Below are 26,738 nucleotides of genomic sequence, written 5' to 3' on the forward strand. Positions count from 1 at the left end.
GGAGGTGATGAGGTTCTGTTTGGTCTGGGAGATGATGGTTGGGTGGGGGGGGGGGGGTGATGGTGGAGGGGGCGGTAGGAGGAGGTGTCTTCGAGTTGGCATCTGGCTTCAGCAGTGTGGAGGTCAGTGCGCCAGACTACCACTGCACTCCTTTTATCTGCTGGCTTGACATTGTTTTTACCTTACAGAGTAGTGACTTATACGGTTTTAGCAAAATCTTCCTACTTTTACACTCCATTCCCTTTAAATGGCCAACGTTCCATTTGCTTCCTAATTACCCACTGAATTTGGATGCTAACTTTTTGAGATTCATGGACAAGGACTCCAAAATCCCTCTGTTTAGTAGCTTTCTGCAGTCTTTCTCTATTTAAATATTCTCTTCCTTTATTACTCCAGCCAAAGTGTATAATCTCACATTTCCTCATACTATATTCCATCTGCCAAATTATGTCCATTTGCCTCATTAGCAATAGCCTCTCTGGAGTTGTGTGTAGCTCTTCCCTGTCATTAAACCTTGAAGAATGGGAACCATTCAAGTTCATGATTGAGTCAGTTTTTAAAAATGTTTGTCTAAAAACGTACATAGAACTACACCAAGATCCAGGCTAATCCAATATTTAATATGGAATTTGCTTAAAAGAGCAGCCATTTTCCATTTTGAACTATATTAAAGTCTGACTGGGAACATCCATTGTGTGCAAGATCTGAGATTTCAGAAGATCTGAGATCTCCAGGCCCTACACTCAGCTGAACTACTGTGAACAGCATGTGGGAGTTGAATTTTCTCTCTGACATTGGAAGTTACACAGGGCTGACCATAAATCCTCTTTGTTTTGCTGAAAAGGAATTGGCAGATCAGTAAAGAAAAGGTATTTCCACATGCTCTGTAAACTACTCCACCCACTGAGTTTATTACAAAGGCAATATTCAACTTCACAAGCCACCATAGCTGTTGAACACAACTTCTTATTCCAAACAACCAAGACTTCAATTGAGAGTTGCCACCTGCAACATCCTAACACATGACATGAATTTCACCTTTATAAATATATTTTATCCTCAGCTCCATTTCAATCTTGTACATATTTACCAAGTAATTTTATTACTTGTACTTAAGTAACAAACAACAATATTTTCCAATAAACTCACTTTCATCTTAAGACTAAAACTTTTTTAGAATTGAATCACTCATAAATTAAACAGAGGTTATGCACACATACATACATATTATCTCAAGAACCACTGAGGAAATGCCTTGTGTATGCTTTTGACAACTGGTGTTTTGTGTCTGGTATTGTACACATTGCAAAATGAGCCAATGCCAAATAGGGGAACCTTGATTATCCGAACGAGATAAGCGGGCACTATTTCGTTTGGATAATCAATTATTCAATTAATCAATTAAATGCCTTCCCTCTGGGGCTCGGAGTTTTTAAAAGTCTGCTCCCCCATTCAGGTGACTGCAGCAGCACACAGCGCACGAGACCCCGCCCCTGACCAATACCACCCCCACTCGCTCCTCAACCTGCCGCCTTTGTGGGGTAAGTCTTCAAATAGCGCGCACACGTGCACACACAGCCACACACACAACTTATTGACAGGTTCCACCTCTGCCCTGTACAGGACAATGTTGGTCGGATTATCTGGGGAAGGGTGGGGGGGCGTTTAGGGTACACCCCTCTGTAGAACTCCAGGTGTGGAGAGAGAGAGAGAGAAGAGAGAAGAGAGAAGAGAGAAGAGAGAAGAGAGAAGAGAGAAAGAAAAGGAGGTCAGTCACTTGGAGACGGTGCCTGTTTAATCGCTGTAAACAAAAGACGCGACCACTGTTGGAAACATGTCTTTGATGTAACATTTCTATCGGGACCTCGTGGTCTCCTTCAGATAATCCGATTTTCGGATAATTGGTATTCGGATAATCAAGGTTCCTCTGTATACTAAAAGCCGAGATACAGTCTGCTTTTAAAAGAGCCAAAGTTTGAACTGGACAGAAATTGGAAGTTGAAGGGAAGTAAAAGTCAAAATTGTTTGCAACCAAAACAGCTGTTAACTTTGTTTATAAAAATACTAACAATAATAATTAAGATGGCAATTCTTCACGCGCGAGATTCTATCAGTCAAGAAAGTTTAAATTTTCAGATAAGAGGAGTTGAAGGGTCTGTTCCTGTGCTGTTCCATGAGGGTGAAACATAAACATGGAACAATTAAATACTATTGTTAAGCATGTAAGATTTCAAATGTTCAATAAGACAAACAGACAGGAATTCTTGAAAACTTTGGCTGAGTACTTTGAATTCACTCCAGAGTCAAAACAAGCAGCAGAAGCTAAATCAGAAACAGTCCAGGTTCTTTAGTACAAATAGAATAGAAAGAACTGAACATTGAACTGGAGTTGTCAAGCCAAAAAGGAGTCACAGAATTGCTACAGTGCAGAAGGAGGCTTTTTGGCCTATTGTGTCTGCACTGGTTTCATTACCTAGTGTCAATTTTCAACCTTTTCCCCATATCCCTACGTACTATTTCTATCGAAATGACATCCAGTGCTCTCTTGTATGGCTCAATTGAATCCACAACATTTCCAGGACATGCATTCCAATCTTTGCTATCTTAAAAGTATTTTGTCCCATCATCCTTGCTTTGTTTGCACATCACTTTAAGACTATGCTCTTGCTCTCTCTTTCTTTTACAAGCTGAAACACTTCTCCCATTTACTCTATTGAGCCTGCTCATGAATTTGAAACCTCTGTCAAATCTCCTTTCAGCCCTCTTCTTTCCAAGAGAACAATCCCAACTATCCTAATAACTGATATTTCTCACTCCTGGAATCATTCTTGTAAATCACTTCCGCACTCTCTCCAACGTGTTCACACCTTTTCCGAAACATGGCACCCATTACACAACTGTACACAACACTCCAGCTGAGAACTAGGGCAAGTTGAACATCATCTCCTTGCTCTTATACTCACTCTATGCCCCTTTTAATAAAGCCGAGAACACTGCATGCTTTATTAACTTCTCTCTCCATTTATCCAGCCATTTTCAGTGATCCGTGCACACCTAGATCCCCCTGCTCCTGCAACCCCTTTAGAATTGTACCCCCTATTTAATATTGTCTTTCAAAATTCTTTCTGATGAAAGCTCATTGCCACACAGTTCTTTGCACTGAGCCTCACGTAGCACCGGCCCACCCACTCTACCAACTTGTCAATGTTCTTTGAGTTCCACATTGCCTCCCTCACAATTTAGAGCTTGTCGAAGTTTTTGCCGGAAAGCAGAGTCAAAGTTTCAAACTCTGAAAGAAAAGAGTAGAGTAGTAGCTTTTTATTTCTACCACATACAAATTATACACTAAAAATGAGACAGCATTCCTCCTGGACTGAGGGTGCTACATGGACAGCACAAACTACACAATCGTATACGGCATAAAACACATAAGAAGTTCAAAAAACACAAGTTGCAGTGTAATAGAAGAATGATAAATAATAGAAATTTTTCTAGCAGCAATTCGAAGCCGTGCAAAGAATTTCAGATGGGAAAGAGTCCGATCATACGGTGTTAAGGAGCCTGATGGCTTTGGGGAAGAAAGTGTCACAGAGTCTGACTGTGAGAGACTGAATGCTCTGATATCTTCTGTCAGATGGCAGGAGGGAGAAGAGTTTAAGTGAGGGGTATGTGGGGTCTTCCACAATGCTCTTAGCCTTTCGGATGCAGCATGTGGTGTAAATGTCTGTAATGGAGGCAAGAGACACCACGATGATCTTCTCAGCTGTCCTCACTATCCGTTGTAGGGTCTTACAATCCGAGATGGTGCAATTCCCGAACCAGGGAGTGATGTAGCAGCTCAGGGTACTGTCAATGAACCCTCTGTAGAATGTGGTGGTGGGTGGGGTTTCCTCAGCCTGTGCAGAAAGTAGAGCAGAACAGACAAGAAAGAGAGAGAAAGGGATTTGCACCGATAAAAGCTAGAATTGGAGCTGGAAGTGAAGAAAGATAGACGTGAAAGGCAGTTGGAAGGGGGAGATGTGAATTCCTTCTTTACTACTTTTGAAGGAATCTCTGTAAAAGTATCTGGAGTTTGAAAGAAGTAAACAAATCATGGTCATCTAATAGGTGTGGTCTTTAAAAATTTTAAAGATTGACAAAAATGCAAATATAGGAGCAGGAATGGGCTACTTAGTCCCTTCAGTCATGCAATTCTAGATTATGATTGATCATCTACCTCAATGTCAATTTCCTGCATTTCCATATCCCTTGATGCCAGTAGGATCTAGAAATCCATTGATCTCTGTCTTGAACATATTGCCTCCACTGTCTTTTGGGATAGAGAATTCTAAAGATTCAGTGTCCTCTGAGGGAAGAAATGCCTCTTCATCTCATTCCTAAATAGCCAACCCCTTATGGAGAGATTGAGTTCCCTGGTTCCAGACTGTCAGCCGGGAACATAAAGGGCTGAATCATACTTTTTGGCTAAGCCCAAATAATGCCAGTTTTACCAGGCGGCTTTACTAAGTTGCCTCACTAGCCCCAACAGCATCTGTCACAATCGATTCCAGCACTATCCTTCACACACTGTTTGCAGAACAACTTGCCACTCAGCGGATAGCCACCAAAATACCAACATCCCTTGCAATTCCACCACCTTTAAAAGAACATTATTCATCCAAAAGAGTACTGGCGCTCAGAAGCTGCTCCACTCAGTTAAGGATGTTTCCAGGAGATGTCAGGGAAGGAGAAGATGAAGCTACAATTTTCCAACAGGGACCCAAAGGTACTCGTTGAAGGGGTGGTGCGAAGGAGAAGAATCTTCTTCCTGGAGGACTGGCAGGGGAGGCCATGGCACCTGCCTCTGGCAGCCTGATCACACAGGTCATTGACATCTGTACAGAGCAGAAGAATGGCAGCAGTACCATAAGGTCAACAACATTCTCTGCTGCACCTGCACAAGTGCCAGACTCTTCTCTCCTCACTCACTCCATTTCTGCTACTCCATCTATCCCGATTAAGGCTAATGTTCTGCCACTTTCACTGTTGCCCGCAACATCTTCTCTCACCTGATCTCCCACACCACTAATCCAGCAGGCCCTCTGTGCTGCCTACTCAGTCTATCAGAACTCCTCATTACCTTACCGCCACCTTCACCAGCACTAACAGTTGTACTGTCACTTTCATCTCACGTAACACCACCCTTATTACAGAAGATAATCCATAATAGGGCAGAAAGGATGGATGAAATACACCATGCAAGAGAATTGTGGCCCATACAGAAGACCAGGACTTCTCCTGCATTGACATAGGACATGCATGTTTCCACTGCAACTCCCACCTTAACCCTGCTATCAGTGTCATCCATTGCACGTGGACTTCTAACCATTTGCTGCAACTCCTCCTCTCTCTTTTGTCTTGCAGGTACTGCCAACATGTCCATCATCTCCACGATGAGATGGCTGGCTCCCCCGACAGCCACGATCTGATCTCTGAGAACAAGAGCTCGAAGACCTCAAAGAAAACATTGTCAAGATGGTCTTTTGTACTCCCAACCAGCGTAGATACTGACATTTCAGAGCGATCACTAGGCTTAGGGAGAGCTGAACCATAATCAGGTGAGCACCTCACCAGCGATAGTTCTGAACGGTGATGGTGGTGGTGGTGGTGGGGGGGGAGCTGAGGGGGTTGGGGAGCGGATGGGAGGGCGGGGCGGCTTTGGAGGGGGCAGGCAGGGGCTCACGTGCGGTGCGCTACCAACTAGCCTCCTGAACAGGGAGCAGACTTCACAGAAAATCAATTAACCAAATAGTCAATTATCCGAAATAAACAGTGCCTGCCCATCACGTTCAGATAATTGCAATTCCCCTGTAATAGGTTTTATGTCTGGGAAATGTACAGAATATGCTTCCAAATAAAAAGCAGCAATCAAGTATGTATATGTCTGTCAGATTCATTCTTCATTCTTTTCAGCTCTGAATGATAAAAAAAGCTACTGATAGAGAGTCCAGTAAATTTCCAAACTCTGGAAAAAAAATGGGAATCTTCCAATAAAACCTAAGGGAAAGATGCAATCATCAACTATCTGTGCATGTCCATGGAGAAAAAAAATCTTGTATATTTATTCTCTTCTGTTTCCACAAAACCTTTCTGTAAAGCAAAAACTTCAGTTCCTGAAAAGTGGGAGGTCACAAAAATGTAGTTAGAATTTTACAAATTTCTAATGGACTGCAATTTCCTTCTAAAAATTAATAGAAAGGGAACTTTAAAGTCATCTGACTTTTCTTGTGGATTCAATTATGGTTAGAACCACACTGCACTTATCTCCAGAAGGATTGAAGATTTTTGAAATTTAATAAGTATTTCAATAGGGTTGAATAAAAACTCAATTGGAGTGAATTCCCTGAAGGTATGACTAGTTCTTTATTACTTCACCAAACCTGGGAAGATTGCGAACCATTCAAGTTGATGGCAAAAATAGTTAATTTAAAAAAACTACTTCAGCTAAAATTAATAGATGGGAATATGCTCCAAACCTGGGCTAAACCAATAACTGATCTGGACACATGGCTTGACAGTTTAGGATAGCAACCAAGGGGAATTTTGAATGTCTGACTGGAAACAGATATTTTATGTAGAGATCTCAGGAGAACTTGTGAAGACAACTCCATCCATTGTTCTGAGTTAAGCATCCCATGAGAGTTGGACTTTCTTCTTGACACCAGAAATTACAGAGAAGGTATTCAGAAAACCAAATAGTTTTCAAATATTTGTGCCAGTGTAACCACTAAAGAAAAGGTACTTCACTCGAAACTGAAAATGCCCCACCTAAGGAGTCCAAAGGCAAACTCTTGAGTATTTGACTTGGGAAGCCATCTCAGCTCCTGAACACAACTTTTGAATTTCACCCCCACTTCAGAAAACTAATACTACAACTGTAAGCAATGAGCCTGAACAACATCTTAATGGAGTGAACTGAATTTCATAACTTAGTTTATTCTCATCTTCATTTCATCATGTATTTAGTTAGCAATTTATCAGTTTTATTTGCAACAGTATTTTGTATTAAACTAATCTTTAACTTTTTCATGATTGAAGCCTTGTTTTTCGTTAAAGTCACTCACAACCAAAATGGGCTATACATTCACACTCAAACTCTTAGCTCACTGACAAATTTGAGGCAGTGCCTTGCATGTTATGCATTAATAGTTAAATTCCTATTTCTCTTTAATATTTAGATGGATCAAACACAATGCATTTATCAACAATGAACATAAGTTAAGAAACCACAGGTTCCAATATTAGTTAAAATAGAGCTTAATCCATCTAAATACTAAATAGAAACAGGAATTTAACTACTTGTAAAGAATATGAAAAGTTAAAGATAGGAAGGGAAATTGATTAAATTATGGCTGAAATCAGGTGGTCAAAAATGAACTAAGTGACTACCAAAAAAATGGGTTAAGAGGTTTCCAGTTCTGCCAATCATTAAGTGAGCAACCCAAAAATCAATATTCCCTATTAGAAATATTTATGTATCAACTTATGCTTTAATTTACTTTAATCAATTCATAAACATTATTGTTAAAAGCTGGATTGGAAAATTGCCATTAAAAAACCAAACGTTTGTGTTGAAGAAGATGCATATAATGGCACATGTTTGGAATTGTTATTAATATAACACTGCAGTATTCTCCATTAATTCAGATGCTTTCAAGAAGAATTAAAAAGTTTGATAATGTTGATTCATACCATCTTCTGATCTTGATGAAAGTTCTAAAAGTAACAAACTTAATTTTAAAAAATAGGAGTAAGGAACAGTAAAACTGTTTCCATGAAGAATAAATATAAATAGCTTCAGAAGATAATCATAAATGTGTAAGAGGTATTATTGTACAATGGTAAAAAACTGAAGCAAATATCATTGCATTCAAAACTCAATCATAAAGTTCAATTACCTTGAAATTGTAAATCATCTGCAGCTGCCATTTACTTGATTGACAGAACAATGAAATGATCAACACAAAGACTTTTTGTCTGAAAAATAAAAATAGTTCCAGTCCAAAAACAGATGACATCACATTCAAACCCTTATAAAATTTACCTGTAACACAAAGCATGGGAATATTTTGATATAAAATGTCCAAATTAATATGCATCAAAATCCAAAAGAAACATCACAAATTTTAAGTTAATACAAAAATTGTTAGATAAATTGGCAAAAGTAAACAAATGGGTTTACATTTTAACATACAGTATCGCTCCTATACAGTGTACAAGCTAATATTAATTTAAATATACAGAAGTCTTGTTGATATCCTGATAACTAAAGAGATTAAGCACTCTTATACAATAGTTAAGCATGGAACACAATAGCATGGGTAATTTTCAATATTGGTTCCCCAAAGATGATTTAGGCTCAACTGAATTGATCAAAACATCCCTTGTTCTAACCTTTCATGGTGTCAGGTTAACCAATCTTTTTTATCACCCCTAGTTTGGGGAAAGGTAAATGTTTCCACCAGTGACGCTTACTAGAACTGTATGTACCTGAGATAGTAGATGAAATAAAGGTGCAACTGAGCTGTGATGTCTTGATTGTCAAATAGCCTTCCAATCTGAATTTATATCTCAATCACACATGATGAGCAAAATCATGAATAAGCCATGAATGCAAGTGGAACCAATGGGATTGTACTCCTGGCAAATGAGTCAAGACCCTTTCGAAAGCAAGGAAAATTAAGGTACTATTCAATATAAGAGGCCACCAGAATCTATCTATTCTAAGTTGATTACATTTTCCTATACCTTTTGAAACATTACTCTGGTTGGTGCTACGGCAATGACATAATAATTATAGGACATAAAAGCTTGGCTTAGATTTTTAATGGAAAAATAATATTAAGTTAGACTTCCAATCTACTAAAACATTATAGTTAGTTAAGATTTAAGTGAAATCTGTAATGTAACTGATACCTGCTTATTTTTCGTATTGTTACTCTGCTTATATCTGACAAATTATAGTATCTTCCATACAGAAGCTATCCTTTCATGATGTGCAAAGTCATGATTTGAAGGTTAGAATGTTAAGTTACTTAAGGCAAGGATGATAAATCAACAATGTGCTGTGAACAACAGCAGAGGGTCTTTTTTGATACTACTGCAGATTGTCTCCTCATCAAGTGCATTGGTTTCAAATTATTAGCTCCGCTGAGATGACCTGATCTTGAATGTACCTTAAAACTGATGGTCCTATCCCTGGGAAGTTACAAATTATTAGCTGTGTGTAGATAGCATCCTATCCAGATGCACCATATAGCAATTGCTCTTCCCAAAACTGCACAAAATTACAGAAAGTTCCCTCCACTGACTCCAACTACACTTTCCACTACCTTGGGAAAGCAGCCTACCCAGTTATATTCTCTTCCACTGGGCAGAAGATACGAAGGTTTGAAAACATGTATCAGATTTATGAACGGACCTCTCATATATTAGAGTTGTGCTTTCTCTGCAGCTGTAACACCTATATTCTGCATTGCGTTCTATTTCCCTGATCTACATACATAAGGTATGATTTGTCTGGTTAGCACACAAAACACCAGTTATTACTGTATCCCAGTACATGTGTCAATAAAAATTTTTTTAAAAATGGTGCTGCCGTTGGGAGAACCGAATTTTGAGGGAATTAACAATAGTCAATGCTGGAGAAACTTGGCAGGTCTGGCAGCATCTGTGGTGACTGAAACAGAGGTAACGTTTCAAGTCTGATAGGACTCTTCCACAGTGGCTACCAGACTTGTGGGGTTAATCCAGCATTTTGGCAAATATATTTTTAAATGTCAGATTTCCAAGCAGCGTAGCATTTAGCTCTTGGTATACAAGCAGGAAGTTGGAAGAACACAGCATGCCTGGCAGCATCAGGAGGCGGAGAAGTCAACATTTCAGGTGTAGCCCTTCTTCAGGACTGGGGATGAGTGTAAGGGGAGCTGCAGATAACAAGTGGGGGTGGGGGCAGGATGGTGAGGTGGTGATGGGTGAACACAGGCAAAAGTGAGGACTGCAGATGCTGGAGATCAGAGTCGAGATTGGAAAAGCACAGGTCAGGCAGCATCCGAGGAGCAGGAAAATAGACGTTTCGGGCAAAAGCCCTTCATCAGGAAGGTAGAGTGTACGACATGGTTGGTCGATAGAAGGCATGAATCTGGTTGATAGTTGGAAAGCAGGGTCAATGCGAGGAAAGGAAGGGAGAAAGTCGGGTGATAGGGAAGGCGATTATTTGAAATTGGAGAACTTAGTGTTGAGTCCTCTGGGCTGTAGGCTGCCCAGGCGGAAGATGAGATGATGTTCCTCCAATTTGCGATTTGGTTCCTTGTGGCAAAGGAGAATGGTCATGTCGGAAATGGAGTGGGAAGGGGAAATCAAACAGCCCTTACGGATTTTAAAGGAGCGGTTACTACGGTGATAATTTACTCACTTTCCCTGTTTATAATCATGGGAATGGTAAGGTTCCACTGTGTTGACATGGAGGGGGCACGCCCAGACCACCCCCACCCCAGTGTTTACATTGGCCGTTTAAATCCGGATCCAGGATGAGGGACCTAGTCCGGATCGGATTCGGAGCCGCACTGATCTTTCTTAAAGGCACTGTCAGACCCCACCGACAGATTATTTTTAAAAACTATGCGACCCTCTCCATCACTCTCTGCTGATTCATTTAATGTTTACTGTTGTTCTAACTTGATCAATGGAAGCTGACGGCTCGACTACAAATGTATAATGTGTCCAGTTTTACTCACTTCAGTTGTGTTTGGATCTCCACTCAATACATTGCCTTTATTTTTGTTTTCTCTGGATCGGATGATTTTCAGTTTTCATCTCTTTTATACCCGAGGAGGCCCTCCCCGCCGACGTTTCCACCCACTGAGGAAATGATGTAATTTGAGGGTCTCACTGTCAGAGGAGGCGGCGCAGGCGCAACAAGTGGAGCAGACTCGCGCAGGCGCATCAAGTGGAGAGAGGGTGCGAGCAGACTCGCGCAAGCGCAGCGAGAGAGGGAGCAGACACAACAAGAGGAGGGCGGGGTGGAGGTGAAGAGAGAAGAATGGAAGCGGGGTTTGGAGAGGGTCGGTAGAGCACACTAGATTAGATTACTTACAGTGTGGAAACAGGCCCTTCGGCCCAACAAGCCCACACCGACCCATTCCCCTACACCTAACACCTGACCTGCACATCTTTGGAGTGTGGGAGGAATGTGCAAACTCCACACAGTCAGTCGACTGAGGCGGGAATTGAACCCGGGTCTCTGGTGCTGTGAGGCAAGCAGTGCTAACCACTGTGCCACCGTGCCACTCGTGCTGCAAGTGGAGGAGGAGCCCGGTGCAGGTCCATCGAGAGAGAGAGAGAGAGAGAGAGCGCGCGCGTAGGCGGAGCAATGCAGCGAAAGCAAGAGGAGAGGGATGGAGAGCAGGAGCAGTAGTTTCTCCGCCGTCATGGAGAAGCTAGCTGTGTATTTGTGGAAAGTGGTTAGCTGCCTGGCGTCATTGGTCCAGCTGCTTGTGGCTTGTCTTTGTGTGTCCGTTGGCAAAATCTTGATCTACCTCTTTCCCGAGATGGTGAAGAAGTTCGTGCTGAAAATGGGATTGAAAATCACCATGTCACAAAACCCCAAGTTCAAATATGAAGACTGGGGGCCAACGTTCTTCAGCTTTCGCTTTCTCAAAGTCGTAATGCAAATCTTAATCATGAATTGTGGAGATGATGCTTTCAAAGGTTATCCCGCTCCCAACACACGGGTCATCGATTTGGAGAATAAAGAACATAAACTACTCGATTTCGCGAAAGGTATACGCTATTAATTAAACTGTTAACACTCGGGCAACGGTAAGAATTAAAATTGCTAGCAGGAATAGGTTATGGGCTATGGGATTTATGGACTCTTTCTTCCCCCCCCCCCCCCTTTGGTTTAAAATGTAACTGAATTCCTCGATGGTAAATCTCGAGATAGTTGTGAGAAAATCCGAAAATCTTTCCGATATCTTTGGGATACTTACTTTAACGAACTTCTAGTTAAAATTTAAGCCAAGTAAATTCCGCTTTACATAGACCAACCGTAACTTATGTGTGTTCCATTGTTCCTTCTGAAGAATTTAGTTTTGTACAGACTCTACACGCAATACACGTTAAGGTAAATGTCGAATTTCTAAAATCAGAGTTTGTAATCAAATAGCAAGGCTGAACATTTTACACGTCGAGAATGTGTTTCTGGGAAAGTATAAGCGAGTAATTTTTTTGGAGAAGCTAAATGTACTGGGTGCCTTTATTTCGCTTTGTCAGAGTTGCCAGGTCGGAGATTGTTAGCACAAATCTCAAAAGTAGCGCAAATGGATGAAAATGATTTTATTTATAAATAACCTCTATATGGTTCTTTAATTTGTGTCCTAAATTCGTGAAGTTAATTTGATTCTTGGAAAACAAATGCCATGGATATATTTGCCTAGAGATGAAAAAAACTGCAGATCCAGCTTTTTAATGATGTGGAGGTGCTGGTGTTGGACTGGGGTGGACAAAGTTAAAAGTCGCACAACCTGATGTTGAGATTTATAACTTTATTCTTTTAAAGCATAGAAAATAATGTTAGTATTAAAGTCCATAAAATCACCCAACTATTCATTTTCTGAACCAAATAAACCCGATTGTTTTGCAAGATGCATCAGTCTGAAAACAAGCAGTAACTTCATCAGGAGGCTTAATCTCAGTACATCATAGATGAGACCTTTTCCCCTACAGAATCCTCTTTGTCAGAAACAACTTTCTTGAGTCCTGTTTTCAAACCACCTTCACTCATCTGCCCTCTGTCCTGAACATGAGCAACCACTCCTTCTTCTGAAAGTTGTTTTAGGATGTTTTCTTCTGAATTTCCATTGAACGTATGCACAATTTTGTATGTATATACTATTTTCATGATCAGTTCACTTCACAAACAGTGCTTTCCCCTATACTTCATTCACCATTTGACTAGTTGGGGTTTTGATTTATAAACCATTGAAATATGATGAGCCTGTTTTTAATTTTAGTGAAATCTTGGTCATCTGTCACAGTAAAAACTAAACTGTTTCTCTTCAAACTCCTGTACCATCCAGAGCTGGCTTTGAAATCTGCAGTGCTTAATTTGCTTGTTTTAGACCGGAATTCAGTTAGTTTCTCAAGGAACCATCTAATGATTTTAATTGACCACTTTTGCAACTACACCCCTTAAAACCAACATATGTTAGGCACTCCTCTGTTTGCACATTTATTTTTGGATATTCGCCTAAGTTGTAGAGAGAGCTTTCTCCAATCTCAAGTTCTCCTTTTGATACCTTGAGCAGCAAATACAGAATTCAATGGTTTGTCTTGTTTGCAAGCTCAAAGACTTTAAGTTTGAACTGGACTGTGTGCCTGCTGTTCTGACTTGATGCTATGTTGCTCTGTTAATGGGATACCAGAAGGTTAATGACCATTAGATTAGATTAGATTACTTACAGCATGGAAACAGGCCCATCGGCCCAGCAAGTCCACACTGACCTGCTGAAGCGCAACCCACCCAGACCCATTCCCCGACGTTTACTCTTTCACCAAACACTACAGACAAATTAGCATGGCCAATTCACTTAGCCTGCACACTTTTGGATTGTGGGAGGAAACCGGAGCACTCGGAGGAAACTCACGCAGACACGGGGAGAATGTGCAAACTCCACACACAGTTGCCCAGTGTGGGAAATAAACCCGGATCCATTACATTACATGCTGGCGTGCACAGATGTGAGCAGCCGAACAGTTGCCTTCAATGGTGTTTTGTTCTATATTTCTATCAAGTAGCTTTGCACCAGGTGAGTTTGATTTCAGCAGTGAGTAGGCGGCGCGTACACAAAGTTTGGATTTTTTTGTTAAAAGTTATGGTCACTCACTACTTGAGGATTTGTTTTTATGGCCAAAGTTTGCATGAGATTGACCTTTACGTGAATATATAAGGTAAATAGTTCACACAAGTGTGCCCCTCCCTATCTTCTATCTTGGGTAATAAGGTGGCACTGCCTTTGAGGAATGTCATTTGTAATAACACTAACATTGGGAAATTATGCCAATAAATATGGTGAAATGTTTCACTAGCACTGAATGATCAAGCATGTAATGCTATATATAGGGAGGCAGCATGTTCAACTTCATTGTCCTCCTGATGGCCACCTGTTTTGTATATGATTACAACAAGCTGTGCGTAGGTCACAATGCACAAACGCCTAGTGTTGCTGTTTGCAAAGGGCTGCTTGAAAGATCTGTCCCCAGTGTTGAACAGGATGCTCTATTCTGCAGGATCATGTTGTACCATCTGTCCCTTGTGGAAATAATTATGCAGAAGAATGCCTTTGACTGCAAGTGGTCTGTACATAACATTTTAGAAGCTCTGAGAAAAGGACATGGTGGATCCTGTCAAGTGCTTCCTTGAGCAGTCTGTCAAAAGTCATTTGACAGATGGCCTCATAACCAGATCTATAAAACAGACTGCTGTATGTCTGGAATCTCAACCCTCTTGCCCTTGAAGTGGCTGTGCTGGGGACAATAACTGTCATCCATTTCTAGGAATGTGCCTTTTGCAAAGCATGCCCAGGAAAAGACAGTGGTTTTTGCCAAGGTTCATCCCAAGTAATGCATGACTCTGCAGCATGAGCTGTTCTGAGGGGCTCAGATAAATATTAGCTGACCTGGAGAGCCATCAACTAGGTGAATGACCAAAGATGTTCTTTGGTCTGCCTGATGCTTGTTAATCTTTCACTGCCTATTACGTTACATGGTAAATGTTTGTGCATAATTCTGAGTACCCATCAGTAAATGTTTATCCACACTGATGGTCTTTGTTTAGTGTAGCTCAGCAACCTCTCTGTCACTAACCTTGGAACATGCTAAATGACCACTATATTTTTGTCAGAAACCACACAAGACCAGGTTATGGTCCAACACATTTATTTGAAATCATAAGCTTTTGGAGTGCTACTCCTTCATCAGGTTAAGGAACAGTTTATATTCTTGCTAAGTTGAACTTTAACTCTATCCATTGTATGTATCAACACTCATGGATTTTATTTTCTCTCTCTTTAGACAACAGACCACTGATCTTGAATTTTGGCAGCTGCTCCTGACCCCCATTTCTTTTCAAGTTTGCTGAGTTCAAGCAGCTTGTTGAAGAATTTACATCTGTAGCTGATTTCCTTATTGTCTACATACCAGAGGCTCATGCCACAGGTACAAAAAAACTTGTGAATTTGCTAATCCTTATCAAATTTTTATCTTTCATATTTACCCAAGACTAGGTAGTAAGTGATTCTACAATGACCCAGGTTCCAGTCCCAGACTGCTGGCTAGTCCATCACGGCTGAAGCTGATTTATGTAAGTCAGTCACCTATGACGAGATAGCATAGTAGGATTTTCCATCTGATTTAATAACAATTGAACCAGTTGGAAATTGCAAGTGTTAGATGTGTAAGGTTAGCTATTACTTCCTATTGACTAAATACTGCACACGAGAGATGAATTCCATGAGAAAATATAAAGCAAAGCCTGGTGTTACCTGTACCACTGCTTCCTTAATTGCTTTATAGACCCTTCAGTCCATGCCACCCATAATCCCAAGTTAAAGTACTCCCACCTGCCTGTGCTTGGCCCATATCCTTCCAAATATTTCTTATTCATGTATTTATCCAGATGTCCTTTAACACTATCAATCATTATGGTCTCCAGTGGAATGTACTCAGGCCTTTACCTAGATTTTGTTTAAACAGATTAAATGTAATATGTTTTGCTTTCTCTCTACGTAAATAGAGTCTGGTGTTTTGTCTTCTGTCAAGCTTGACTAGTTCTACTCATTCCCAATTTGAAAAGTTGCAGTTTTCCATATCATTTACAGCAAAATGACAGGTATGATACAATCTTTTCAATTTTTGCCCGAGTTTCTATTTTTTTATTTCTAGATGGCTGGGCTTTCAAAAACAACGTGGATATCAAACAGCATCAGAGTTTAAGTGAGCGATTGGATTCAGCAAGGCTATTGCTAAATGAGAAGGCACAATGTCCAGTGGTAGTGGACACTATGGATAATACATCTTGTGTCAAATATGCAGCTATGCCAGAAAGACTCTATGTGGTGCTCAATGGCAAAGTCATTTACAAGGTATCTGGTATTTTGACATTCATGATGAAATCCATGTCTATTTAAACATTTCACCTCATTTCTCTATTTTGAGTTGATATATTCTTTCTACTGAAACCTTGGAACACAATGATTAATTTCACTTTCAGCCATCTGCTTTTTCTGAAGAAGCCTATTCCTACTGGGTTACAATTCTGCATGTGCGTGGTTCTCCAATAATTCAGTTCAAAGCTGCCTTAATGTAATTACTGTACTCTGGTCTTGCTATGCTTTCAGTCTCTCTCTTCCTCAGTCATAGCATTATTTTCAATCTTTTTAAAAGAAATAGTATGCTCATAATGGTGTTTATTTACCGAACTCCCACGACTTTAAAAAAAAACAGCTTGGGACCTGGCTTGTTCTTTGCACCTATTGCTTGAATCAAGTATCATGTATTCAGACAAATGAGTTAGATTACGATAATATGTGGTAAATGGAAGAAAATAAATGAATTAACAGAACAAATAATTGTTCATCGGTATGATATTCTGACCATTATGAAGACATATTACAAAGAGAGCAAAGCTGGTAATTAAATATTCTGGAGTGTGTGACTTTTTGAAAGGACAGGTAGGAAGGAAAGAATGATGGGGTAGATTTGTTAGTATGGAATTGAATAAGCATGCTAGCAAGAAATGATCTTAGAAAGTAAATTACAGAATCTGTAAGAGTGGAAATGAAAAATAAGGGGAAAATTGCAGTGCTGGGAGTAGTCTGTAGGGCCCTAACAGTAGCTCTACTGTTAGACAGAGAAAATAAATCTGAAGGTAATGAAGACATGTGAAAAAGATGTACATTAATCGTATGTGACCTTTCATGTGGATTGTGAAAATCAAACTGGCAGGGGTAGCCATAAGGAAGCATTCAGTGTATTCGGGAGAGTTTCTTAGAGCAACATGTTGTGAATCCAACCAGAATCAGGTCATTTTGAGTCTGGTAATATGTAATAAAGCAAATGAAGTAAATTACCTCAGAATAAAATATCTCTTAGGAAACGGTGACCATAATATGGTAAAGTTTTGCATTCAGTTTGAGAGTGAGAAACGTTTGGAAACAACCATGGCAAACGTAAATAAGATAATTTCAAAGGAATGAAGGCAGAGATTTAACAGAAAAGATGCTTGATGAACAATAGCAGATATTTAAGAAAACAGTTTGACTCAGTAAAGAGAAATCCCATTTAGGAAAAATGATACTAGGGAGGGAATAAACCAATTGAGGTTAGACATGTCGATGGACAGATAGTGTCGAGGAAGTCTGAATGCAACAGAGGGTTAACAAGCTAGGAGAGCAAAGAAACGAAAAATGTAATATAATGTGAGAATGTGTGAAGTTATGCACTTTGATAGGAAAAATAGAGGTGTAGACAATGTCTAAATTGGGAAAAGCTTTGGAAATCTGAAGCACAAAGGGTCTTGGGTTACTAGATCAGGATTCTCAAGGTTAACATGCAGGTTCACTTGGCAATTAGGAGACCAAATGCCATGTTAACATTCATTTTTGAGAGGGCTAGGATACAAGAGCAGTGTTGTACTGCTGAGACTGGAGAAGGCTGAGTACAAACTGTATTTAGAATATTGTTTTGGGTCACCAGTCTAAGGAAGAATGTGTAGCATTGGAGGGGGTCCAGAGGAGGTTTTCAAGAATGAAGGGCTTGTCCTATGAGGATAAATCTGGACCCTATGGAGTTTAGAAGGATGAGGGGCGATCTCATTGAATCTTACAGAATACTGAGTGACCTGGATAGAGTGGACATGCAAAAGATGTTTTTGCTAGTAGAAGACTCTAGAACCCAAGGGCACAACCTCAGACTGTAGAGCTGACCCTTCAAACTGACAGAAATTTCTACAGCCAGAGGGTGGTGAATCTGTGGAACAGGTTGCTGCTGAAGGTTGTGGAGGCCAAGTTGTTTAAGACAGGTTCTTCATTAGTAAATGCTCTGTTATTACATTCTTTATAATTGGTCACTGGAAAGATGTTAAAACCAATGTCAAGGAGATACAGTCTACTAGATTAGATGGAATTGCAGTTGACAAAGAGGAAGTTTTAGCAATTTTGTAAGATCTGACAACACAAGGCCCCTAGGCCGAATGGGATTTATCCTCTGATTCTTTGGGACGCCAGGGAGGAGATTGCAGAACCTTTGACTTAGATCTTTATCTAGTGCCAAAAGACTGGAGGATAGCAAATGTTGTTCCCTTGTTCAAGGAGGGGAGTCGGGACAACCCTGGTAATTATAAGCCAGTGTGCCTTACTTCAGTTGTGGGTAAGGTATTGGAAAAGGTTGTGAGAGAGAGGATTTATAATCATCTCAAAAGGAATAACTTGATTTGGGATAGTCAACAGGGTTTTGTGAAGTGTAGGTCGTGCCCAACTAACGTTTTGAGAAGGTGACAAAACAGGTTGAAGGTTGATGTGGTGTATATGGACTTTGGTAAGGTGTTTGATAAGGTTCTGCATGGTAGGCTATTGCACAAAATATGGAGTTTCATAATTGAAGCGAATTGGATCAGAAATTGGCTAGCTGAAAGAAGACTGGGTGGTGGTTGATGGAAAATGTTCATCCTGGAGCTCAGTTACCAGTGGTGTGCCACAAGGATCTGTTTTGGGGCTACTGCTGTTTGTCATTTTTATAAATGATCTGGATGTTGACGTACAAGGGTGTGTTAATAAATTTGCAGATGACACTAAGCTAGGCAGCATTGTGGATAGTGCCAAAGGATGTTGTGGGTTACAGAGGGACATAGATAATATGCAGAGCTGGCAAATGGAGTTTAATTGGGCAAAGTGAGGTAGTTCACTTCGGAAGAAGCAACAGGAATGCAGATGACTGGACTAATGGTAAAATTCTTGGCAGTGTAAATGAACAGAGAAATTTGTGTCCAGGTGCATAAATCCCTGAAATTTGCCACCCATGTTGATAGAGGTGTGTTGGTGTTTATCGGTAGGGGGATTGAGTTTCAGAGGCACATGGTCATGCTTCAGCTGTAGAAGACATTGGTAAGGCCACATCTGGAGTATTATGTACAGTTCTTGTCACCAAATCATAAGAAGGATGTGGAAGCTTTGGAAAGGGTTTAGAGGAGACTCACTAGGATGTCGCCTGGTATGGAAGGAAGGTCTTACAAGGAAAGGCTGCAGGAACTGAGGCTGTTTTTGTTGGAGAGAAGAAGGTTGAGAGGTGACTTAATCAAGATGTATAAGATAATCAGAGGGTTAGATTGGGTGGACAGTGAGAGCCTTTTTCCGAGGATGGTGAAGGCTAATGTGAAGGGCTGTTGCTTTAAATTGAGGGGTGATAGATTTAGGACAGATATCAAGCAATAGTAGGGGCATGGAACGGCCTGCCTAAACCATCAGTAGACTCGCTGACGTTAGGGGCATTTAAATGGGCATTGGACATACATATGGATAGTAATGAAACGGTGTTGGCTAGATGGGCATCAGATTAATTTCACAGGTCGGCGCAACATGGAAGGCCAAAGGGCCTGTACTACGCTGCAACGTTCCATGTTCTATGAATCGAGAGAGATGGCAGGAGAATGAAGTTGAGAAACATATCAGCCACGGTGGAGCAGGCCTAATTCTGCTCTTATATCTTATGGTCTTCTAGTTAACCAAGAAAGTTAAGGATTGTATCAAATTTGAACGGAAAAAAATCAATGTTACAAAAGACTACTGATAAACTAGAGGATTGGGAAAGTTTTAAAAACCAACAAAAGATCGTCAAAAAAGGGAGAACATAACAGGGCAAATGAATAAGTAACAAAAACACAATAAGAGCTGCTTCAATTAGATAGAAAGGAAGAGAGACGCCAAAGTAAACAAAGGCTCCGAAGAAAAGGTGGTTGGGCAAATAATGGGGAACCAAAAAAATGACAAGTTGAATAGATAGCTTTTGCATCAGTCTTCATGATGGAGGATACCAATATCATTCAAAAAATACTAATCAAGGGGAAAAATGGGGAGAAAATTACTATCGGTGAGGAAAAGTACTGGGGAACCTAATGGGACTAAATGCCCATGTCCCTTGGACATCCTAGAATACTGAAGGCAATAGCTAAAGATTACATTCCTTTATTACTGTACACTCTTTCTTCTTCACTTGCCTTCCCATTTATTTTTGTCATCTACAGGCTTGACAAAACATTCATTTTCCCTTATTCATAGAGAGGAACCTCAATTATCTGAATTTCAGATAATCGGAAGATCTCAGGATCCCAATAGAAACATTATTATCAAAGAGGTGTCAGCAACACTGATCGCATCTTTTGTTTACAATGATTAAAAGTGAATTCGGCTTACTGAACTGCTGCCAAGAACAGTCCTGGACATTGATGGGAGCCCAGGCAACGTCTCCAAATGACTGATCTCCTGTCCCCACCCTCTTGTGGGGGTGTGCTGGGGGAGGGGTGGCAGGGGGCTGTTGCGCCGTGTGCTGCTGCCTAGTCTCCTGAATGGGGAGCGGACTTGGTAAGTGCTCACTCTGTCAATCCCCATTGAAGTGAAGCAACAGCAGGGAGAGACTTCAGCAATGCTGCGGGTCCCTTCCAAACAAGTGTCTGCTCCGAAACAAACCTTGAGACAGAGAGGGTGAGCAAGGCAGACAGCGAGAGAAAAAAGGAAACTTCAGAAAACCCCAAGCCCCAGAGGAGAGCCATTGAATCAGTTATCCGAATAATCAATTATCAGAACTGAATACTGCCTGCCCATCTCATTCGGATAATAGAGGTTCCTCTGCATATTGTAAAGCTACAGTGATATTGAATGCATTAGTAATCTTCTAAGAATCCTTAGATTCTACTAAGTCCTAGAGATTTGGAAAACTGCCAATGTAACGTCTTCATTCAAGAACGAAGACAAAAAGAAAGTACAGGCCAGTTAGCTTAATATCTGTCATTGGGAAAATTTTAAGAATCCGTTATAAAGTGTGTAATAGAAATGCATCATAAACAAGCAGTTGTCATATTTCATGAAGGGTCAAAGTGTAGCGCTGGAAAAACAGCAGGTCAGGCAGCATCCAAGGAGCAGGAGAGCCGATGTTTCGGGCAACATCCCTTCATCAGGAATGTGGAGGGAGGAAGGGGGTTAAGAGATAAATAGGAGGACGGGGATGAGGGTTGGGCAAGGTAGCTGGAATGGCGATAGGTAAATGCAGATGGGGGGGTGATAACTGTAGGTCAGAGGGGAGGATGAAGCAGACAGGTAGAACAGTTCAAGAGGGTGCTGCCAAGTTGGAGGGTTGGATCTGGAATGAGGAGGGGTGCCAAGGAAACTGGTGAAGTCAGCATTAATGCTGTGTGGTTGGAGGGTGCCAAGGTGGAAGATGAGGTGTTCTCCTTCCAGTGTTCAGGTGGCTTGGATTTGGCAGTGGTGGAGGCCCAAGTCTTGCCTGTCCTTGGCGGAGTGGGACGGGGAGTTGAAGTTGTCAGCCACAGGGCGGTGGGATTATTTGGTGCATGTGTCCCAGAGATGTTTCCTGGAATGTTCATGAAGGGAAAATAATACATGACAAATGTATCAAAATTCTTTGAGGAGGTAACATTTAGGATTAATAAGGGTGAACTATTTGACCTAATATATTTAGATTCCCAAAATGGATTTAGTAGGGTATCGCCTATAAGGCTACAGATGAAGGTCCATGGTGTTGGTGTTGGCATGGACAGAGGATAGGCGAAGTAATAGAAAAGAGAATTGTGATAAGTGGGTATTATTATTATAATGGCAACTTGGAACTAAAGGATTTGCTAAATGGATCTATGCTGGGACAATTATTTACAATACATGAGGGAAATGAATGTCCTATTATTTTTGTCAGACATAAGTGGGGAGGCAAGTGGTGAGGAGAAGAAGGTAGGGATGAAGACAAGTTGAGTGAGTGGACAAAAACTTGGCAGATGGATTATAATGTAGAAATATGTGAAGTTATGCACCTTGGTAACAAGATGAGAAGAGTGTGTATTATTTAAATGGAGAAAGCACAGATATGGGATCCATCATGTAAGAATCACAAAGTTAAACATGTTTACTATGCAACAGGGCAGGCAAATGGAATGTTGGCCATTATATCAAAGTGAGCAGAGTTTAAAAATAGGGAAGTCTTGCTCAAATTATACAAAATACTAGTCAGTCTATACCTGGGATACTGTGAACAGTTTTGGTTCATTTAGCTAAGGAAATGGTATTGGAAATAATCTAGAGATGTTCACTAGGTTAATCCTAGGTTTGGAAGAATTTTCTTGCATTAGGTTGGGCATGTCCTATTTGGACTTGGAATGAGCGCTGACCTAAGATACTTAGGGGTGTTGACTGGGTAAGTGTGGTGAGGTTGCTTTCACCTTTATAGGAGTCTAAGACTAGAGGGTACAATCTCAGAAGGGAGTTGTCTGTTCTAGGACCAATGAAGAATTTCTTTTCTTGAGAGTTGTAATATGTGGAATTCTTTACCAGAGAACTATTGAAATTTGGTTATTAAGAATATTCAAAGCTGAGATAGACATATTTTTGAATTAGTCAGAGAGTGGTGCTGGAAAAGCAGCAGGTCAGGCAGCATCCAAGGAGCAGGATAATTGATGTTTTGGGCATAAGTTTCCTGATGAAGGGCTTATACGCAAAACATCGATTCTCCTGCTTCTTGGATGCTGCCTGGCCTGCTGTGCTTTTCCAGCACCACACTCTCAATGCTGATCTCCAGCATCTGCAGTCCTCACTTCCTCCTAGATGTTTAATTAGGAAGGCAATCCGGGGTTATGACGATAGGAAAGTGAAGTTGAGCATTACCAGATGAGTAATGATCCCATTGAATTGTGGAACAGACTTGATGGGCCAAATAGCCTATTTCTGCACCTATGCCAATGGTCTTAATTTGATTGCTGCTTTTTAAAATATCTAACCAATCAGGAGAAGATGTACAGAATGCCAGAGATGCTCATGAGGCCTGAGGTTTTGAGCTATGCAGATCAAAGCTGTTGGAATAATTTGAAGACAACTTGGGTAAATTTATAAGCAAATTTGTGGGTTTAATTTTCTGAATTATTGAATATTGTGCTAGAGATAATTCTGAAGAATTAATATTTGAAGTAAAGTAGAAATTTTGTTTCTTGTCTGAAGAGAAATTGAAATGGGGCAGCATGGTGGCTCAGTGGTTAGCACTGCTGCTTCAGTGCTAGGCACCTGGGTTAGATTTTAGCCTCAGGCGACTGTGCAAACTCCACACAGACTTTCTCCCTGTCTCTGCATGTGTTTCCTCCCACTATCCAAAGATGTGTAGGTTAGGTGAACTGGCCATGCTAATTTGCCCATAGTGTTCAGAATGTGTAGGTTATGTTCAATAGTCAGGAGTAAATGTCGAGTAATAGAGTAGGGGAATGGGTCTAGATGGGATACTCTTTGGAGGGTCGATGTGGACTTGTTGGGCCAAAGGGATTCAAAGAATGTGGTGCAGAGTTGTCTATTTTGTTTAAAATTGTTTCTACTCTGTTCTTTTCTCAATCAATGGTTAAAAAAGAATCAGTTCAACAGTTGCAACACAGATGAGAAACAGTGGAGATTTTATTGTAAAATTTTCCATTAAGTTGGCATTTGACCTTCAGCCCAGGTTCAGTAATATCAGTCTAATTAAACTATGAAATAAAATGTAAAACAGTGAATGACAAAAGGGCTGGTGGTAAAGCTTCCTTGTGGAACTAGATATTCCCCCACATAATGAGAATGAGAAACCTATCACTGAGTGGACACAGCTAAGTTTATGAATACTACTGACCATGACAATTGTTTTGATGCATCTGTATGCGAGAATACATTGTGGTATTATCACTAGACTAATAAGAGACCCAGGTTCAAATCCTGCCATTGCAGATGGTGGAATCTGAATTCAATAAAGATCTCTAAGTCTGTTAGAAAGTGAGGACTGCAGTTGCCTGATGAAGAGCTTGTGCTCGAAACACTGACTCTCCTGCTCCTTGGATGCTGCCTGACCAGCTGTGCTTTTCCAGCACCACACTCTTCGACACTTAAGAGTCTGATACCAACCATGAAAACATTGTCGATTGTCAGAAAAACCTATCTGGGTGACTATCCTCGTTTTGGAGAAGGAAATCTACCACCCTTGCCTGGTCTACATGCACCTGCAGACCCACAACAATGTGGTTGACTCTCAACTGCCCTATTGCCAATTAGGAATGGTCCTTAAATGCTGATACAGTATTTAATACAGCAATAAATAGTGACATCCTCACCTCATGAATAAAAAGGATGGTCACATTGCTGTTCCTGAAGGCAAGTACATGACTCATTGCTGATTGATTTTGATCCATTTTATTGTGGTTTTTACCTCCTTTTTTCAGTAGTAGTTTATAAATGCCTTCCACTCCTTTGGCAGGATAAGGAAGTAGGTCCCAAATCCAGCTCTAGCCGAATGCAATTAAACCCTTGTTGTTAATGTTATTGTATTCTGAAACACATGTTAGCCATCAATCTAATATGGCCCAACATAAGGACTGACCAGAACTAACCAAATTTATTAATATATCATTTGTTTTGATCATTTTTAATTTAGAATTTTATTGTGAAGGATAACATAAGCTTAAAGGAACATGGGGAAAAAAACGCAAGCAGTATTTTGGTTTGTTTTTTTATAGGAGAAAGTGAGGACTGCAGATGGGCTTATGCCCGAAACGTCAATTCTCCTGCTCCTCAGATGCTGCCTGGCCTGTTGTGTTTTTCCAGTACCACACTTTTCAACTTTGTGTTTTATACTCCTGACTCTGAATGGAGCAGAATAATCGCAGTTGTACAATCTCATGGATGAGAAAGTTAGAAAGGGAGTAGAGTTTGTTATGAAGAAAGGGAGTAGAGTTTGTTAAACCTGGGTCACAAACAAAGTTGATGTATCATCGTCTTTGGCAGAGATTCTGTTAATTCATCCGCCTAACTAATTTTCTTTCTTGTTGTTTTTCAGGGTGGAAGGGGGTCTTGGGGATATCAACTTGAAGAAGTACGATTACTTTTACAAAATCTAAATAAAAACTCTGGTGGAACCACACTCAGCAGGAAGCTTTGAGATGGTTTTCATTGGCACTCTTAAATGCAAACAAATGATATAATACAAGCAAATCAAATAAGGGTCTTTCCATATTTATAATTTCCTTAAAACTCGCACAACACCAGGTTATAGTCCAACAGGTTTAATTGGAAGCACCAGCTTTCGGAGCGCCGCTCCTTCTGGTGATTGTGGAGTACACAATTGTAAGACACAGAATTTATAGTAAAAGTTTACTGTGTGGTGTAACTAAAATTATACATTGAAAAATACCTTGATTGTTTGTTAAGTCTCTCCCCTGTTGGAATGACCATGATTATTTCACTTCTTTCATATGTAAATCACAAAACGTTTTAAAAAGTTACATTCTCAGGTTAGCTGTAACAATTGCTGTCAGCCAGATGAGATGTTGAAGGTGTTAGCCCCCTGTGTTCTGTTGTGTGTGCCATAATGTTTAGACTGCTTCTAATCTAAGAAGAGTTAACAGAGTCTTACATGGATTCATGCAGTTTTTGAGCAAAGCTCAATGTAACTCTGCAAGTACAAATTCACCCCACAAATGTGTGTGTGTGTGTTTCTGGGGTGGGAGGGTTGAGTGTCTGTGAGGAGAAAGTGTATATGTGTGTAAGTGTAAAGGGGTCTAAATCTGAGATTGTGTATGTGTGTGTGGTGCAATGGTGGTCACCTGTAGTGTGACAAGAAGTTGAGGTCCTCCCTATGGGTACCAAACTTAGCTATCAGCCTCTGCTAGGCCACTTTTCGCTGCTTCCTGTCCCGGTCAGACTTGGAGGATGGTCATCCGAAGGTCCAAGGTCGAATGTCCTGGACCGCTGAAATGTTCCCCAACTGGGAGGAAACACTCCTGTCTGTTTGTTGTGCGGTGTCCATTCATCCATTGCCTTAGCCTCTGTTTGGTTTCACCAATGTACCATGCCTCAGGGTATCCTTCCCTGCAGCACGTGAGATAGACGATGTTGGCTGAGTCACATGAGTACCTGCCACGTACATAGTGGGAGGTGTCCCTACGTGTAATGGTGGTATCCATGTCCACACTCTGACATGTCTTGCAGTGCCTACTGTGACAGGGTTGTATGGAGTTGTCCTGAAAGCTGGGCTGTTTGCTACAAACATTGATTTATTTGAGGTTTGGTGGTTGTTTAAGACATAGCAAAAGTTTACACTGTAATGGGGCGGGGAGGGGGGGAGGAAGGGGAAGGGATTGGCGAGATGCTGATCCTCATTGATGATGTCTTGCAGTTTGTGAAGAACATGGCGTAGTTTTTCAGCTCCTACTGGACAACGAAGGGTACCCTGTCGGTTGCAGCACAAGTCTTTCTCCTGAGGTGGTCATTACGGTTCCTTGCTGTGGCCCGTTGGAACTGGCGTCGATGAGTTGAGCATCGTACCCCGTTCTTATGAGGGCATCCCTGAGTACTTCCTGAGTACAGACATACACACTCCCACCCTCTCACAGACTTATACCCTTTTTGTCTTCTTCC

General features: G+C 40.8%; 2 protein-coding genes across 3 annotated transcripts in view; one reads left to right on the plus strand and one right to left on the minus strand.

The window, feature by feature from the left end:
* Positions 1-10,923, minus strand: part of yipf1 (Yip1 domain family, member 1) — a 32,066-nt gene extending 21,143 nt beyond the window's left edge. Inside the window, exons 1-2 of the mRNA XM_043699628.1 lie at positions 10,776-10,923; positions 7,938-8,016 (exon numbers count right to left, since the gene is read on the minus strand). Coding sequence (XP_043555563.1) covers positions 7,938-7,968 — 31 coding nt within the window. The 5' untranslated portion in view covers positions 7,969-8,016; positions 10,776-10,923. The remainder of the gene's footprint in view (positions 1-7,937; positions 8,017-10,775) is intronic.
* A 484-nt stretch (positions 10,924-11,407) lies between these two features.
* On the plus strand, positions 11,408-25,680 carry LOC122554502 (type I iodothyronine deiodinase-like). 2 transcript variants are annotated; one of them, XM_043699631.1, is made up of 4 exons: positions 11,408-11,820; positions 15,112-15,255; positions 15,982-16,181; positions 23,100-23,455. In XM_043699631.1, exons 1-4 carry the CDS (start codon positions 11,436-11,438, stop codon positions 23,202-23,204), a joined length of 834 nt encoding a protein of 277 aa, XP_043555566.1. In that variant the 5' UTR covers positions 11,408-11,435; the 3' UTR covers positions 23,205-23,455. The 2 variants fall into 2 exon arrangements, with proteins under 2 accessions (XP_043555566.1, XP_043555567.1); XM_043699632.1 differs by lacking the exon at positions 23,100-23,455 and adding an exon at positions 25,159-25,680 and having other exon boundaries at positions 11,409-11,820.
* The last annotated feature ends 1,058 nt before the right edge of the window (positions 25,681-26,738 follow it).

The sequence above is a fragment of the Chiloscyllium plagiosum genome, chromosome 11 (assembly GCF_004010195.1).
Source record: "Chiloscyllium plagiosum isolate BGI_BamShark_2017 chromosome 11, ASM401019v2, whole genome shotgun sequence".
In the NCBI taxonomy this organism is placed as follows: domain Eukaryota; kingdom Metazoa; phylum Chordata; class Chondrichthyes; order Orectolobiformes; family Hemiscylliidae; genus Chiloscyllium; species Chiloscyllium plagiosum.